General features: G+C 41.8%; 1 protein-coding gene across 3 annotated transcripts in view; it reads left to right on the top strand.

The window, feature by feature from the left end:
• GRM8 (glutamate metabotropic receptor 8) overlaps positions 1-18,457 on the top strand; it is a 551,348-nt gene that overhangs the window by 352,253 nt on the left and 180,638 nt on the right. For all 3 annotated transcript variants that reach the window (XM_081211526.1, XM_081211524.1, XM_081211525.1), the window contains exon 7: positions 10,640-10,840. In XM_081211526.1, coding sequence (XP_081067652.1) covers positions 10,640-10,840 — 201 coding nt within the window. The remainder of the gene's footprint in view (positions 1-10,639; positions 10,841-18,457) is intronic.

Raw genomic sequence — 18,457 nt, 5'->3', positions numbered from 1 at the left:
GCACTCAGGCTGGAGCTATTCCCACTCACACAGGCTTCTAGCATCTCTCATGCCCAGTGCTCATGTATTAAAAATGAAAACTAAAGCAAGGCAGGGAGTAGTTTATGTGTTGCGGGGCGGGGAGGGTGTGGCGGTATTTTTCAGAGCCCGGTGAACTTATTATGGCAGTCAACCCAGAAACCCCCCAAACTGTCTGTTCAGGTTGTTCTGCTGGGGTGGCAGCCCCACTGAGAGAGCTCACCTGGGGTAGTAGTAGTAATAATAATAAAAATATCTTACTTATACCCCGCCCACCTGGCTGGCCTCCCCAGCCACTCTGGGCAGCTTCCAACAGAACACCCAAAACACAACAAAACACCAAACACTATAAACTTCTCTAAACAGGGCTGCCTTCAGATGTCTTCTGAAAGTCAGATAGTTGTTTATTGCCTTGACATGTGATGGGAGGGCATTCCACAGGGCGGGTTCCACTACCAAGAAGGCCCTCTGCCTGGTTCCCTGTAACCTCACTTCTCACAGTGAGGGAACCGCCAGAAGGCCCTCGGAGCTGGACCTCAGTGTCCAGGCTCAATGACAGTGGTGGAGATGCTCCATCAGGTATACTGAAGCCTAGCTTGATTCTGGTTTACTTTGCTCTTCTTTCTACACATCATAGTTGGCTAGCTCGTTTGAACTACTTTGTGGAATTGCTGCCCCTTCTTTACAGCTTCATAGTGGACAACACAAGAACTTGAGTTTTTTCCAGATCCTGGAACCCAGACCCTGAGAAAGAGAAGCAACTGTAAATGAAAGAACAGCGGAAGAGTAAATTTTCACCAGATACAGCTTTCCCCATCGTAGTGTTGTATTGATGAGAGAAACGTTGGTATTTCAACATAGGCATTTTATATAGCTTAAATCCACACTGTGAAAATGTCATGATTCCATTTCCAGTGACCGGTGCAAGCATATTTCATAACAGAGAATACCAAAGGTGTGACATTTTTTTGTGGGTGGTTGACTTATATTTATGGCATTCACGATATGCATCATTTTGTAGCTATACATTAACATTTACTTTGGGAAGTACAGCTATAATTAAATTTTACAGCCAATTAAGTTGATGAGTCACTGTCACCTGGGTAAACTACTGTTTTAGATCTTGAAACAATTAGATTGGGAACATTCTTAGCAGCCTTGTTCCTTTTTGTTTGTATATATTGATGGAGAGCAAAGATGGTCTTTGCTATAACTGTGGTACTTCAGGAAAGCTGGAATCCTGAAGCAGCTTAGAGAGAGGGAGGTAGAGAGAGTATGCAGAAAACTGTAATCTCATTCCCTCAGTACTTAATTAGGGAGAGACATATAGGGCTAATAAAATAATAAACTTGTTTCTAATTTATGTGGCAATGTGATTTATGAGCGACATGTTTGCAAGGGATGAAAATGAAAGATTATGTTGCAAATAAGGTTATCTATCTAGCTCTCATGTGCACTGGCAATAAAGTAGACCTCTGAATAATGAGTATTGGTATGAACCAGAAAAACTCTGAGAAAACTGGACTACATATTTCCCCTTAATTGGATCTCGTAAGAGAGAAAAGCTATGCATCTGCCTCCTTGCAATACGTTTAGATTATACAAAATGACACAGCCGTGAAGATGCCTACATGGAACTCTGTTTTTGGATATAATCTGAAATGTGGAAGGTTTAATTGCAAATGGAAACGGAACAGTTCTTAAGAAACAAGCAGATCTAGAGTGCTGGGGGGGGGGCAGACCAGAGGAACAAACTCTTGGACAAGGGTGTTGTTGTTTTTTTTTGGGGGGGGGGGTGTCGGTAGAGGGGTTGTTGCTGTTGTTGATAATAATTTGTTGTATCTTTATTTTTTTATCTGTTTAGATTTATGTGGAAAATGTTCAATTTGGCTGTGTACTTTTTGATGAGTTTTATTTATTGTTTATGACTACTTTTGTTATGTTTGTAACTATGCACAATTTTTCATGTTGCAAGCCGCCTTGAGCATGGTTTTAACTATGGAAAGGTGGTATACAAAAAAAAAAAATGGATTAATTGATTAATAGAACTATATCATGGGGTGGGGGTGTTGCCAGGTAATAAGTCAGTTTCTTGATTAGATGAATCAAACAACTGACTTCTTCACATATAAGCACCCTAAAATATCATGAGTATTTAGACTGTGAACCAACTGGATACAGAGATGCATTTTTTGTCACATGTTGCTGCCCATGCTAAGACTATGGAATCTTAAGGCAGAATATAAAAGATAAATTAATGGGGAGAATTACCTGCTTTTTCAAAAGGAGACAAAACCTCACAGCTCCCACGGAAATATACTGGAGAAGCAATGTCACAATGATCTGCTTAAAAGGATGTGTGTGAGGGAGACCAGGGGGGCATGGATTGGGCACACCGGCATGCCAACACTAGTGGAACGCTTGACCAATTATGGGCACATTCCAGGTGTGCCTTCTATAAGGCAGGCCACACTGTAGCCCTTCTCCACTTCCTATGTGCCATCTGTGCTTCCCACTGTATGGGCTTGAATGGGTGATGCCACCTTGAAGGGGATTGAGTAGGGATTTTGGGAAGGTCTCCCACATTCACCTTGAGCTCTCCCTCGTCTACCTGCACCAGATTTTTCACAACTCAGGGAGGGGTATATTAAGTATCTGGGTGGTAGGCGTGTTGGGACGCGGGTGGCACTGTGATCTAAACCACTGAGCCACTTGGGCTTATCCTTGCAACAGAGTGAGCTCCCATTGTTCGGTCCCAGCTCCTGCCAACCTAGCAGTTTGAAAGCACACCAGTGCAAGTAGATAAATAGGTAGCACTGTGGCAGGAAGGTAAATGGCATTTCCGTGCGCTCTGGATTCAGTCAGGGTGTTCGGTTGCACCAGAAGCAATTTAGTCACGCTGGCCACATGACCCAGAAAGCTCTCTGTGGACAAACGCCGGCTCCCTTGGCCTGAAAGTGAGGTGAGTGCTGCAACCACATACAGTGGTACCTCAGGTTACGAACTTAATTCGTTCTGGAGGTCCATTCCTAACCTGAAACTGTTCTTAACCTCAGGTACTACTTTAGCTAATGGGGCCTCCTGCTGCTGCCGCACTGCCGGAGCATGATTTCTGTTCTCATCCTGAAGCAAAGTTCTTAACCTGAGGTACTGTTTCTGGGTTAGGGGAGTCTGTAACCTGAAGCGTCTGTAACCTGAAGTGTCTGTAACCCGAAGTACCACTGTAGTTGCCTTTGACTGGACTTAACCATCCAGGAGTCCTTTACTTTAGTGTTGTGGTAATAACTAGTACGACACAAGAACACAGCAGGATACTTTTAAGCACAACACTTGTCGGGGGATAGTTACCCACACAACCTCTTATTGGCATCTGGTTCCAGAGGCCAAGGGATTGGGACTGCTTAGGGATGGGCAAATCTCAAGCCTCTCGTTTTCATATTTTTATCCCTTTCTTGTAACTTGAAGCCATTAGTTCAGGGCTTACCCTCCAGAACAGCAAAAAACAAGTCCGCCCCATCTGACAGTCCCTTGGGTACTTGAGGATGGCTATCATATCACCTCTCAGTGATAAATATCAGGCCATATCTGTTCACTGGTTAAATTTCTGTGTTTAATAACTGCCTATCTAGATGATCAATTAATGTCTCCTTTTTCTAGTCTTAAATTCTGTTCTCCACATTTCCAAATCAGTTTCTTTTTTATATATATAAAAACCTCCTGTGAATTTACTAGTATTTTAGTGCTGTTTTCTCCTAATTTGTTAATGCAGATTCTTATGTGGCCAAACCAGCACCAATTAACCAGCATGCAATTAAGAAATACACTGGTGGGTTTGGGACCCTGAGTAATTAGTCCAAAAAGGTGCCTTATTAGGCACCAAGCAAGGGTTAAATCAGCTGTGAGTCAGTTTCAGAACCCAATCAGACATGAGTCAATTGCAACTGTCCCAACCATCCCTCTTAGTCCTGTCCCTTCTATGACTAGAGCCAGTGTGGTGTAGTGGTTAAGAGCGGTGGACTAGTAATCTGGTGAACCGGGTTCGCTTCCCCGCTCCTCCACATGCAGCTGCTGGGTGACCTTGGGCTAGTCACACTTCTCTGAAGTCTCTCAGCCTCACTCACCTCACAGAGTGTTTGTTGTGGGGGAGGAAGGGAAAGGAGATTGTTGGCCACTTTGAGACTCCTTGGGGTAGTGGATAAAACAGGATATCAAATCCAGACTCTTCTTCAGTTGGAAGCTGCCCAGAGTGGCTGGGGAAACCCAGCCAGATGGGCGGGGTATAAATAATAAATTATATTATTATTATTATTATTATTATTATTATTATTATTATTATTATTATTATTCTCTGCTAATACATGCCAGCCTTCACCTCTATTGTGTACAAATACAACTCTGTGTCTATGTTGTGCCTTCTGCACAACACCCATTTTCCCCTTCTGGAATGACTGAATTTACATCATGTTTGGGGTGACTAATATTTTTGTATAAGTTCTTGTTGCATTGTGTTACGAATTTTGATATTGAAATAACTGTAAATTCAACATAAGAATACCTTGGATATCACCAATTGAGGTGCTGACAACAAAAAAAGTAAACATGGAAGGGGAAAGAGTAACATATGACGATATTACTAGGAAAACAGCCCAAGGGATAAAGCTCAAATTGAAAAGATGTTAACAGGGTGGCTGCAATACCATCAGATCAGTGATTTATTAAAGGAAGACAAAAAGAGAAATGGGTTCGATGATAATAAATCGAAATTCCAAATCGAGTTAATAGACTGTAAAGATAAAATTTTATCAAGAATGTATAGTTTATTGCTAGAATGGTATACAAAAGACGAAGTAGTAAAGGAATCAATGATAAAATGGGCAATTGATATTGGGCATAACATTGAATTGGATGCGTGGAAAAGATTATGGAAGGAGGGTTTGAGATTCACAGGATGCATGGCTTTAAAGGAAAACTTGCTAAAAATGATGTATAGATGGCATTTGACGCCAGTAAAATTAGCTAAAATGTATAGGAAAAAAGAAAGAAAGTGTTGGAAATGCAAAAAGGCAGATGGGGACTATTTCCATATGTGGTGGACCTGCGATAAGGTAAAAAAATTTTGGGAATCAATTTATAATGAACTCAAAAAAACATTTAGATATACTTTCCCCAAAAGACCGGAAGCATGTCTATTAGGCTTAATAGGAACAGAAATTAAAATAGAAGATCAAAATTTGTTCATGTATGCTACAGCTGCCGCGAGGACCCTTCTGGCCCAAAGATGGAAAGTACAAGATATACCAACTATACAGGAGTGGCAGGCGAAGTTGACAGAATATGCACAACTTGCCAAATTGTCAGGGAGGATCTGGGACCAGGGAGATCAAAGATACCAAAATTACTGGAGTAAATTTATTGAATATTTAAAGAAGAATTGTAAAGAGGTCAAGACACTAGCAGGATTGACACAATACCTCCAATGTATAATAGTACTAATTTGAGAATGATGTGTGTGATGGAAAGAGGATAAATATACCAGTTGTGGGGAGGTAGGGGGGTCGTGACACGGCAGAGTCAAAGGGAATGTATGGTGCTATTACAATTTGTTGGAAAAGAATATGTAAGGAAAACAATAAAAATTCACTTGGAAACAAGAATACCTTTCCCCCCATTTCCTCTTTCTTCCCCCCCCCCAGCCTGTGCTTTTCTTTCTAAAAAAATGTTTAGGGGTACTCTCATTTTGAGTCAAGAAAATCACCTTTTTATGGTTCAAATGGTTCAAATTGGGAAAAATAAATACAGTAAATGGACAAAAGTACAAAGATTCACAAAATGTTTAGGGGTATGCGTACCCCTACATCCCCCCAGAAAAAAGCACTGCCCCCACCCCATTCCTACAGATAATTTGAATATGTTTTTGACATTTCCGCTAATGACATTGGGATACGGTTCTGCAATTATTTTATATTACTGATGTTTTGAAGCTGTGAGGTTTACAAGATTATGTGTTTATGACTAAGAAGGGAAGTGCTCAATATGCATGTGTCAGAGTGGAAACATTTACACCTCATATATTTTTAGTAGTGCTAAAGAACAAACATGTTTTCCTTTTGGGTGGAAGAGCATATTGGATATTAATTTTCAAGAAAAAAACATTTTTTAAAAAAAATTGTTTAACACAATAAAAATATAGGCTTGCCTGATATAGGAAACACATTCTGGTGTTTATTTAGAACCAGTGGGGGTGTAATGGTTAGAGTGTGGGACTAGGACTTGGGAGATCAAGGTCAAAATTCCCACTTGTCCATAAAGCCATCTGTCACTGCCTCTCAGGATTGCTGTGGGGATTAAATTGGGGGGGGGGCACATATTCCACCTTGAGTTCCTTGGAGTAAAAAGTGAAGAATAAATACGATTGATCAATTACAATGGTGCCCCGCAAGACGAATGCCTCGCAAGACGGAAAACCTGCTAGACGAAAGGGTTTTGCGTTTTTGAGCTGCTTCGCAAGACGAATTTCCCTATGGGAATTTCCCTATGAAAACGTCTTGCGAGTGTTCTGATTTCCCCCCCCCTTTCCCCCCTTTTTCTAAGCCACTAAGCCGCTAATAGCCTTTTAGCCGCTAAGCCGCTAATCCGCTAAGCCGCTAATAGGGTTGCTTCGCAAGACGAAAAAACCGCTAGACGAAGAGACTCAGGGAACGGATTATTTTCGTCTTGTGAGGCACCACTGTACAGTGGTACCTTGGTTCTCAAACTTAATACAGTGGTACCTCGGGTTACATACGCTTCAGGTTACATATGCTTCAGGTTACAGACTCCGCTAACCCAGAAATAGTGCTTCAGGTTAAGAACTTTGCTGCAGGATGAGAACAGAAATCGTGCTCCGGTGGCGAGGCAGCAGCAGGAGGCCCCATTAGCTAAAGTGGTGCTTCAGGTTAAGAACAGTTTCAGGTTAAGTACGGACCTCCAGAACGAATTAAGTACTTAACCTGGGTACCACTGTACATTCCAGAAGTCCATTCCAAAAACAAAACGTTCCAAAACCAAGGTGCGCTTTCCCATAGACTTGCAACCACTAAAACAGCAATTTAACATGAATTGTCTAACGAGACCATTTATCCATAAAATGAAAGCAATAATCAATGTACTGTACTATAAAATAAATCAGACAGTATTGTAGATGATAAAAAATAAAATAATTTCCCCCCCTTACCTGCATTGATGATAGTCAATGTTTGGATGGGGGGCTTTTATCAATTTCCGCAGTCACACAGTTAAACAAGGAATCAGTAGCTGAACTGGGTTCCACAAAGTCACAAAAACGCATTAACTGAAAAAACCTCAAAAACAAAAACGCAAAATAAATAGGAAGAACAAAAGCGCCAAACGTAATCTGTTCTGGAAGTCTGTTTGACTTCCAAAATGTTCGAAAACCAAGATGCAGCTTCTGTTTGGTTCAGGCGCCCCAGAAACAATAGCCAACAGCCGCATTGGACGTTCGGCTTCCGAAAAACGTTCGAAAACTGGAACACTTACGTCCAGGTTTTTGGCGTTTGAGAACCAAAGCGTTTGAGAACCAAGGTGTTTGAGAACCAAGGTACCAGTGTAGTTGTTTCTAACTGCCGTATAATTTCTTATGAAAAGAATCCGAATACAGACCATTTTCATTTGTACGTTGGTTTTTGAACACCTTAGTTCAAACTGCTTAGTTCCTGAACGTTTTGGCTCCCAAACGCTGAAAACCCAGAAGTGACCATTCCATTGATTTCATTGTTGAAACAGAAAGAACTTTCAACAGGACTCCATCTTTGAAGACAAGAGAGCCCACAGTTGTTCTCTTACTAATTCTGATAATAATGGATAACAATAACAGATTTGTTATGGCATGATTAGTATGCATTTACCTGGAGATCATCTGGTGTCAGTTTTTCTTATCTCATTAGCAGCAAGCCCATGGCTGAAAAGTAAATGAGCTGTGACCAGCAAGAGGAATGAAGGCGCTACATCTGTGCACTTAAAATAAGAGAGGATTTTGTGAAAGTGGCTTTTTCGTAGTGGCTGAAAAGGGGGGAACTTCCTTTTGAATAGCTGTGATTAGGCAGATTATGGATAACAGCTAAAATGAGCAAATTTACTAAATGTTTGCACATATGAAGAAAAATAAATTAAAGACATATTTTGTATGTAATCCATTTAATAGTGCACTGGGATGAAAAACAAAACAAAACACCCAGAATATAAGTGATTTAAGAATTAGATATATTGTGACTTTTTGTGTTAAGTAATATGTGATATGTTGGCTTCTTCCTTGGGCAGTTGGCTTCTACTCAGAGTAGAACTATTGAAGTGAACATATTATTATTATTATTATTATTATTATTATTATTATTATTATTATTATTATTATTATTATTATTATTATTATTTCAACTTATATACCCTATACCAGGAGGTCTCATGGCGGTTCTCAACAAGACCACAATGTATGAAAAGATTTAATTGGATGCAACCCACAATATTTGTCAGTATCTAATGGGTTTGCTTAAAAAAAAATAATGCAAGGGTTTCTCAACAACAAAAAACAAACAAACAATAACAATAACAAAAAACAAAATTTACGCTCTGCCAAGACAGCTGAATCTGAAAGTTGGCAACTTCACATTCTCCCTAAAAACTGAAATAGGTTATGTGTTGACCTCGGTTTTCTGTCTGCCACGCTTTTGCTGCTCCTGTTTAAAAATAGTGACGCATAAGGCAGCCTTAAACACAGTGAAAGATGGTGGCACCTCTTGGCACGAAATACAGTTTCCTTCCAGCATGTTATGTTTATCAGACAATAGATGTAGGGGGGAAAAAATAAAGGTATTCTCTCCATTTCATTTAAAACAGACTGACAGAATGCTGTAAAAATATCCTATAAATAACTTTAGCCAGCTGTTCAGTGAGAGTCACTAAGCTGAAAACAGAGGCTTTGGAAACAGTCTATGTAGCTAGGCACTCTTCCTTGAAATGTTCTCATTATTTACCATCCCAGAATGAGTTTATAAGGGTGGCTCAGTGTACAATAACTGGAGAGGGCCATATTTCTGTCTTATGTAGTTTATTTTTGTGGGTAAAAAAAAGGGCCTTGTTTTGGCTGGCAGTGTGTATCTAGTCTTAGAAGACAAAAACTTACGTTTTTCAAACTTTGCAATCAAGTTTGTAAAAAAAAAACCCAAACAAGCCCCCAAAACCTGCTTCCATCATGGTGTGAGCTGGATCCAGGTGATCTGCCCCACACTCTTGATACAGAGGTCCTTTGTGAGAAGCTGTTGCTTAGCAACTGCCATCAATGGAAGTCTTGGCTGTACCATAGACCAAACGAGGTCCGCTCGTTCCAGAAATCCTCTGTGGTTGTGCTTGTCTGACAATAGGAGGGAAGTCCAAAAATGAGGCAAACCCATGTTATTTCCGCAAATGTTTTTGAATGTGACTGCATTGTCCAGATCTTTTGAGAGCTTCTTGTATAAATATTCTTAATAATAATAAAAATAATAATGAGTGCCTGAGGACCCTGGTCCTGTCACTCTCTACTGACAGGCCTCATAAGGATGGCTGCTGCGGCTGCTGCCCAGCAAGGACTGGGATCCTTTGAGGGAAGTTTTGTTGGGAGTTTTTGCTGTTGTTACTGATATTAACTGATATGACTGATATTAACTTTTTGTATCTTTATTTTTCTATGGAAATTGTTCAGTTTGGTCATGTAGTTTTTGATGTGTTTTGTTTATTTTTGACTATTTTGCTATGCTTGTGATTATGTAAATCTTTTCATATTGTAAGACGCCAAGCATTGTTTTAACTGTGGAAAGGCAGCATACAAATAAAAAATGATGATGATGATAATTTATTATTTATACCTCACCTATCTGGGCAGCTACTAACAGAATAATAAAAGCACAATAAAATGTCAAACATTAAAAACTTTCCTAAACAGAGCTGCCTTCAGATGTTTACTAAAAGTCAGATACAGTGGTACCTCGGGTTACATACGCTTCAGATTACAGACTGCGCTAACCCAGAAATAGTGCTTCAGGTTAAGAACTTTGCTTCAGGGTGAGAACAGAAATCGTGCTCCAGCGGCGCAGCAGCAGCGGGAGGCCCCATTAGCTAAAGTGGTGCTTCAAGGGAAGAACAGTTTCAGGTTAAGAACGGACCTCCGGAACGAATTATGTACTTAACCCGAGGTACCACTGTAGTTGTTTATTTCCTTGACATCTGATGGGAGGGCGTTCCACAGCACGGGTGCCACTACCGAGAAGGCCCTCTGCCTGGTTCCCTATAACCTCACTTCTCACAGGGAGGGAACCACCAGAAGGCCTCAGAGCTGGACCTCAGTGTCTGGGCTGTACGGGTGATAGGGGTGGAGATGCTCCTTCAGGTATTCTGGGCCTAGGCCGTTTAGGGCTTTAAAGGTCAGCACCAACACTTTGAATTGTGCTCAGGAACGTGAATTAAATAAACAAGTGAATTGAATATATACGGTATACACACATTTTTTTAGGTGCATGTAAGTAACTTTGCAGAAGTTATAGAATAAAGCACATTAATCATCTGGTTTGTTTGCTTCCTTCCTCCTCTGCAGGATTGGAACGAATTGCAAGGGACTCTTCTTACGAACAAGAAGGAAAGGTCCAATTTGTCATTGATGCTGTGTACTCTATGGCATATGCACTCCACAACATGCATAAAGATATTTGTCCTGGATATATTGGCCTGTGTCCACGCATGAGCACCGTCGATGGCAAAGAGCTGCTTAGTTACATCCGGGCGGTGAACTTCAATGGTACGTTTGCACTATTTTTAACTTCTCTAAATATACTTCAGAAGTGACAAGATGTGTTTTCATCTCTATATAGGACACTTTCAAACACAGAAGTCACTCTTTCCCTTAAAACACACACACACACACACAGTATGTTTTCCCACCTACTTTGAAACGATGATTTTATTTTTTCCCCCACCTAAGCTTTGCCTGTGAAAGATAGAAGTTAAAAATAAGTCCCTGTCAATCACAACAGTGGAGTTGAAAATGACTGTTCTAGAAGCAGCTCCTGCTTATTGGCTAACCTCCTATGCCTGTGATAGTTAGCATGCTCATTAAGGAAAAGAACGATAGCAAACTCTCTTTCTTTCTCTTTAATTGCCATTAAACAAGCTTAATGATTTCCCTGCAGTAGAACAGCATTTGAAACTGGCTTCATCTTTTAAAGATGGCTAATGGAAAAATCACTTTTCTTTTTAAAATGCCATTGTGTTTGACCTCATCAATTTGGCCACATCTTGATGAGTATCAGGTTTTTCTTTTGGTTTTGGTTGTGTGTTTAGGTTTCCCCCCCAAATAAAATAAAATAGAGATATGTGGAAAAACAGGGATGCAGGTGGCCCTGTGGGTTAAACCGCAGAGCCTAGGACTTGCCGATCAGAAGGTCGGCGTTTCGAATCCCCGCGATGGGGTGAGCTCCCGTTGTTCGGTCCCTACTCCTGCCAACCTAGCAGCTCGAAAGCACGTCAAAGTGCAAGTAGATAAATAGGTGGGAAGGTAAACAGTGTTTCCGTGCACTGCTCTGGTTCGCCAGAAGCGGCTTAGTCATGCTGGCCACATGACTCAGAAGCTGTACGCCGGCTCCCTCGGCCAATAAAGCGAGATGAGCGCCGCAACCCTAGAGTCGGCTACAACTGGACCTAATGGTCAGGGGTCCTTTTACCTTTACCTTTATGTGGAAAAACAATATTTTGCAGCTGGGAGCTACCTGCTAGGAAAAGATGGTTAGTATTGCTTAATGTGTAGTAGTTTGAGGAAAAGAACAGGAGGGTGAAAGACATTTCTTAAAAGCTCCTGCAAAACTAGAGTTGTGCTAGATTAGATTTTTTTTTTTAATGTTGCTTTCAAAGCAAATGACAGAAGGTTCTTTACAGTATAATTCCTTTTGCCAGACATGCCTGCAAACTATAGGAAGACTTGCACTGTCGATCACACTATACTCCAGTGACCTCAGCTGCCAGCCGCCTTCTCTTTTTGTAAAAAAAGAAAAAAAAGCACAAGGTCATTTTCAATTTAGCTTCCAAGTGGAAACTGCTTTTGCTTCAGGTAATGCACCAGAAAGGGGAAATAAATAAATAAAAGCATAGATGGGTTGATAGGCACGTTTGCTGTGCTAGGCAATGTTTCCTCTCCTAATAAACACTCGTTCTGTTTCTTTCTTTCTTTGGGAATTTCCATATGAGGAACCCCAGGCTTCAAGTGATAAACAAAACAGGGTTGAAAAGCTGCGAGTGTGAAGCAAACAAAAGCTCAGGCTTTGAGACCTCATGTGTTAGAAAAAGTAATCTGTCTCCCTCTTGCTAACATATTCTTTCCCAATGCTTTGGAATATCTTCCTTGGGAACGATGCTCAACTCTCAAACCTTCACAAGGAAGGGACCATAATAGCTATCTCCTTTATTATTTTGAAATGAAGACCCTTTGCTTGGATAGTCACTGTTTAAAGTTGGTTTCTTGTTTAACCCGTGAACTTTGAAAAATTGTTGTTGATATAGCCTTAGTGCATGAAGGGACAAATGCAAAAGGTTGATAACTGGAGAAACATCCACCCTCTGCTTTTAAGAGTTTGGATTTGGATTTGATATCCCGCCTTTCACTCCCTTTAAGGAGTCTCAAAGCGGCTAACATTCTCCTTTCCCTTCCTCCCCCACAACAAACACTCTGTGAGGTGAGTGGGGCTGAGAGACTTCAGAGAAGTGTGACTGGCCCAAGGTCACCCAGCAGCTGCATGTGGAGGAGCGGAGACGCGAACCCGGTTCCCCAGATTACGAGACTACCGCTCTTAACCACTACACCAAACTGGCTCTCATTTAAAGGATAATGTCTGATCTTTGAATAATGAAACATACGATGGCTTGCTTTAACGTCTCCTGTTTACTTGTGCTTGTGTCGTAAGGAAAATTTTATTCCCCCAACGGCTTCATCCATGTAATATTCTGTGACACTTTCATGGCAGCAGAGCGATCATACTCTCTGTAGCACAGTGAACCGATATAATTGATATGACATTGGATTTTGTTTAGCTGTGTTTCCCTAACTTACAGTTTGAACATGGAAAATCATTTCACTCAGTGCAATCTTAGTGGGGGTAACACCAGTACTTGTCACGGGATGAGGGTATAGAGTGATTATTTTCTCAATAATAATCTAGCAGTTTATGCTATTTTGTTTGGTTTTGAGACATCTAGCAGTCCAACAGAAAGCAAGGCATATTGAAAACAGAATCAGTTGGTTTTTCCATGTAGAGGTGTTTCAGTGGCTGATCCAGTCACATATGGAAAACTGAGAGTCTTTGGTTTCTATAACATTTCAGAGTGCTTTATTGGAATGATAAAACTTGTGACCAATGGGAACTCCGTAGAACGATGTAAAATGTCGACCTAGGCTGTGTGATGTTATATATTTAGCTGCTGGTGCCCTAGATTTGTAGCGAGCGGGGGGAAATAGAATATAAATAACATTTGCTGGTCATTTGGTTCATAAACCTGTGTGTTTCATGTTTTCTAAAATTATAAATAAGACAAGTATAAGCATGCCCGAGTATGATTCTGTTAGAAAGAAGCAGGTATGTGCTGTGGAAGGTCTTGCTTTCTTTGATTGCACACAATCCTGCCACAATTGTGTTTCGGAAGGTTGTTGTCACTGGCCGGAAGGGAAAGCAGGTGAGGTGAACAATGGCAGGAAGGCAAATTTTCTGAGGTTCCCATTTCCATAAGACTTACCAGCTCTTCTCCAGAGATTTTGGACAGCATGTTTATACAACCTCAGTAGACTCTGAACATCATTATTATGAAAATTTCACAAATCTTCAAAGGCAATCCTCTGAATATTTTGGAGTGTCTACATGTTACACTCACTATGTAGAAGCTGCATGCAGCAGCATCCTCAGAGCTGCTAAAAGATCATAGAAGCAGTTTAGGTGTATGTGGTGTGATAAAATTGCAGAGTCGTCTCATGATACCATCCTCACTGCTGCTTACCTAAATGTGAAGTGTCAAGCTTGAGGCTGCCTGAGAGCACTGGATTGGCAGCAGTGCTCCTACTGGTGCAGCTGTGTGACCCTGACTTCATTGCCACATGCTCTCAACCCATCAAGGTAGGCAACTTCATCAGTGTTGGTAGGGTGGCACTGAATTATACACCTTTGGATAGATATCCCCCCACATACCACATTGGAAATAAGTTGAATGAACCAGCTTCTATCTGAGTGACCTCATTATATGAGTCTATTCATTATGTCAGAAGTTTATCAGACTAGAATTCTGCATTGGGTCTGTAGCCTTATTGGAGTTCACCGATTGGGTCTGCGTTGCTCCCGGATGGGAGGAAGGAAGTCAAATGACACCGAGGTTGATGCCAAGAAAGAGTTTATTCTGCTCTCCGGATAGCAGAAGGCACTTGTGTGATTAAGTCCACAGCAAGTCCAAAGAAATCAGAAGTTTCATGCAGTATATATATCCTCCAGGCACCCTCTCCCACCTTCCCGAGGAACCCAACCACGTCAGCCTATGTACGCAGGTTGACATCACATATGTTCCTGCTCTGGTATTCTCAACCATAAAAGGATCTTCCTTCCTGTACTTCTGACCATAAAAGTATCTTCCTCTTCCTGCTCTTATCAGGGAGGAATAGGTCATCATCTCCGGGAACACGCTCTGGCCCTGTTCCCAGATTGGGTCTGTGCGTCTTTTGTGGTCAGCACATAAGATAAGGCACACACACATCATCCCTGCTCTACTGGAACTTGGCAAGGTCACTCATTGCTGCCACGGACTAATAAGGGAGAGAGCTTCGAGCACAGTCGGGTTTTTGTTTATACATTGACTCAGAGCTCAAGTTAATGGATTTTAGCTAAGGAAAAATAGGGATTTTGGTGAGGTTTTCAAACTGCCTTCACAGTCAGTTTTGGGTTTGGGAAACCCATTCCTTCAGGTCCAGTCACTTCTTGCACCAGTTTCTTGCCACTGCCTTTACCTCTCCCAAAGTACAGTAGATAGGTTAGACGCGAGTGGCTCTGTGGTCCAAACCACTTAGCCTCTTGGGTTTGCTGATCAGAAGGTCAGAGGTTCAAATCCCCACGATGGGGTGAGCTCCCGTTTCTCTGTCCCAGCTCCTGTGAACCTAGCAGTTCGAAAGCACACCAGTGCAAGCAGATAAGTAGGTACTGCTGCAATGGGAAGGTAGACAGTGTTCCCATGTGCTCTGGTTTCCGTCACGGTGACCAATTGTGTCAGAAGCGGTTTAGTCATGCTGGCCATATGACCTCGAAAGCTGTCTGTGGACAAACACCAGCTCCCTCGGCCTGAAAGCGAGGTGAGTGCTGTAACCCCATAGTCGCCTTTGACCATAGTCGCCTTTACCTTTTAGATAAGTTAGAGTGGGTCTTGTATGTTGGCCACGTTTGTTTGATTTTTCTTTGTTTGAAATATTTATCTGCCAAATTTTCAAGCAAAGCATGCCCCATAGGCAGCTTTCACAGTACGGATTTCTGAAATGTGACAATGCAAAATATAACTATGAAATAACATCTACAAGCATAACAGGACTAAAAGCTAAATTTTACACACACACACACACACACACACACACACACACACTTGCTCCATCTCACAGGATAGTTGATCTCAAGATGCCCTCACAGGTTTTTGCATGGGGAGTCATGGGAGTACCTAGGCACTGATGTGAGCTTGTGCTATGTATTTTATGGGTTTTCTCCGATTCTTGAATATACATTCTAAGAGCAGCATCAGCGGGGTTAATAGAGCTTTCCCCTGCACTTCCCATGAGTAGTCTTCCTCCTGAAAGAAATGCAGCTGTCACGCAACACTTCTGCCTGCTGATTAAGCAGAGGGGAGCATATTGCATAACCACCCCCTAAGCATTGTACTTTATGAGATCCTTAGCATGCATTTCTCTTCTAAGGTGTTGGACTTCTGTGGATTCAGGCAAAACTGAAACATTCATTCATATAGACATATTTTGCTCCAAGGCAGCTTTATAAAGTGATTAAGCTGTCAACCGCTTTCCTTACCAAGGATAAGCAGGCAATGTGTATGGAATAGATACCTCCTTGGGGCAATAGCAAAGCGGCAATAGAATTGGTTGGCCGGCCTACTGCTAAAGCTACTCCTCTGGAGCAAAGTGTAGTACTAGAATTATTTGTCTGTAATCTGTAATCTTCAAGATAAAGGGTTCCTATGTTTTATGTGCTTTCTTCAAATAAAATGGTGTCAAGCAATTGCTAAGATGCCAGTCTCTGATTTCTGGACTTTAGAGTGAAAACCTAGGCCATTCTGCGATTTAGTGGAGGAGAACCCAACATGGTACATGCCAGATGTTGTTAAACTACAACTGCCATCAGTGCCAGCCAGCAGGGACAATTATCAGGGATGATGAAACTGTTAATGCGGCCTAGGACCCACGTACCTACGGGACCACCTCTCCTGGTAATCAGAGGACCTTAAGGTCCACAAATGACAACACTTTGGAGGTCCCACGTCGCAAGGTGGTTAAATTGGTCTCAACTAGGGCCAGGGCCTTTTCAGTACTGGCCCCGACTTGGTGGAATGCTCTGTCACAGGAGACTAGGGCCCTGCGGGACTTGACATCTTTCTGCAGGGCCTGCAAGACAGAGCTGTTCCACCAGGCCTTGGGTTTGGACTCAGTCTGGTCTTTCTGTTTCCCTCCCCTTACAGTTTTGATTTATGAGCTACTTTTAAAATGAGGCTGCATTTTAAATTGCATTCTAACCTGTATTTTAAATTGTCCCCCCCCCCCATTATGTTTTTATTGTAATTTTACTGGAGTTAGCCACCCTGAGCCCGGCTCTGGCCGGGGAGTGCGGGGTATAAATAAATTATTATTATTATTATTATTATTATTATTATTATTATTATTATTATTATTAATCCAGCAACATTTGGAGAATAGAGTAGCCTATCTCTGTTTTAGGGATGCAGGTGGCGCTGTGGTCTAAACCACTGAGCTCCTTGGGCATGCTGATCAGAAGGCTGGCGGTTCGAATCTGTGCAATGGAGTGAGCTCCTGTTGCTCTGTCCCAGCTTCTGCCAACCTAGCACTTCAAAAGCACACTAGTGCAAGTAGATAAATAGGCACCACTGTGGCGGGAAGGTAAACGGCGTTTCCGTGTGCTCTGGTTTCCGTCATGGTGTTCCGTTGCGGCAGAAGCAGTTTAGTCATGCTGGCCACATGACCCAGAAAGCTGTCTGTAGAAAAACACCAGCTCCCTCGGCCTGAAAAGTGAGATGAGTGCCGCAACCCCATAGTCACCTTTGACTGGACTTAACCGTCCAGGGGTCCTTTACCTTTTACCTCTCCTCACCTTATCTCTGTTTTAGTGCTGTGTGCATAAACCGCAGGACTCACATGCTTCCCCCTCCTTTCTCCTCCTTTGTTGAAACTGCATGTAAATCAGGCTGTCACCCTTCCATTTTCAGCTCCCGACACTTATTTGTTATGCCTGAACCTTGAGGAACTGTGACTAGTGTTGGCTTGTTTTCCTAAACTGTAATTCACTTCAAACCATGGTATATGATCCTGGCTTGTTTCCATAAACTGTAGTCAATGCAAACTTCTGTATAGTTTTGGCTTGGATGAAATAAATGACTACGTTTAATTGGCCATGGAAGCAAAATATTTAGATCTCCTTATAGTCAGCCTGAGGGAGCACCTATAGAAGTGGACAACTACAGGTGCCCAGCAGCCAATAAACCTGGTCACAAACCTGGCATATGAGATCCTGAAGTATGAAAATCTGTTTCTTTCCTGCTGAAATAAGTGTCCTTCTATGTAGGATCTGGGCATGCCTTCCTCTTGCTTCTTTGGGTTTCTAAACATACTTAGCAGTCTTTTGCTGAAGGAAGAACTCCCAAACCAGGGGCTATGATTCCAGGTTGACATAGGCCCTAGCAGGTATCCATTAAGAATTGTCTGGGAAATGTAGGAAAAAGCAGAACACACCACATTAGAAATTGATTACTTTTCTGGCACATCCAGGTCTATGTGTCTTGTTCCTTGCAAGTGGTCTCCTTAAAAATATCTGGCTAGTAGCTTCTGTATTTTGCAAAACCTTTTGTATGCTTCTCACATAAATTTATTAGGCTTTCCAGATCTTGTTTTGTATGTTTATCAACAAAATAATTGTTATCTATGGTGCTGTGGGTTAAACCACAGAGCCTAGGACTTGCCGATCAGAAGGTCGGCGGTTCGAAACCCCACGACAGGGTGAGCTCCCATTGCTCGGTCCCTGCTCCTACCAACCTAGCAGTTCGAAAGCACAACAAAGTGCAAGTAGATAAATAGGTACCACTCCAGCGGGAAGGTAAACGGCGTTTCCGT

The sequence above is a fragment of the Podarcis bocagei genome (assembly GCF_964188305.1).
Source record: "Podarcis bocagei genome assembly, chromosome: 10".
In the NCBI taxonomy this organism is placed as follows: Eukaryota; Metazoa; Chordata; class Lepidosauria; order Squamata; family Lacertidae; genus Podarcis; species Podarcis bocagei.
This window is presented reverse-complemented; position numbering and strand designations above follow the sequence as displayed.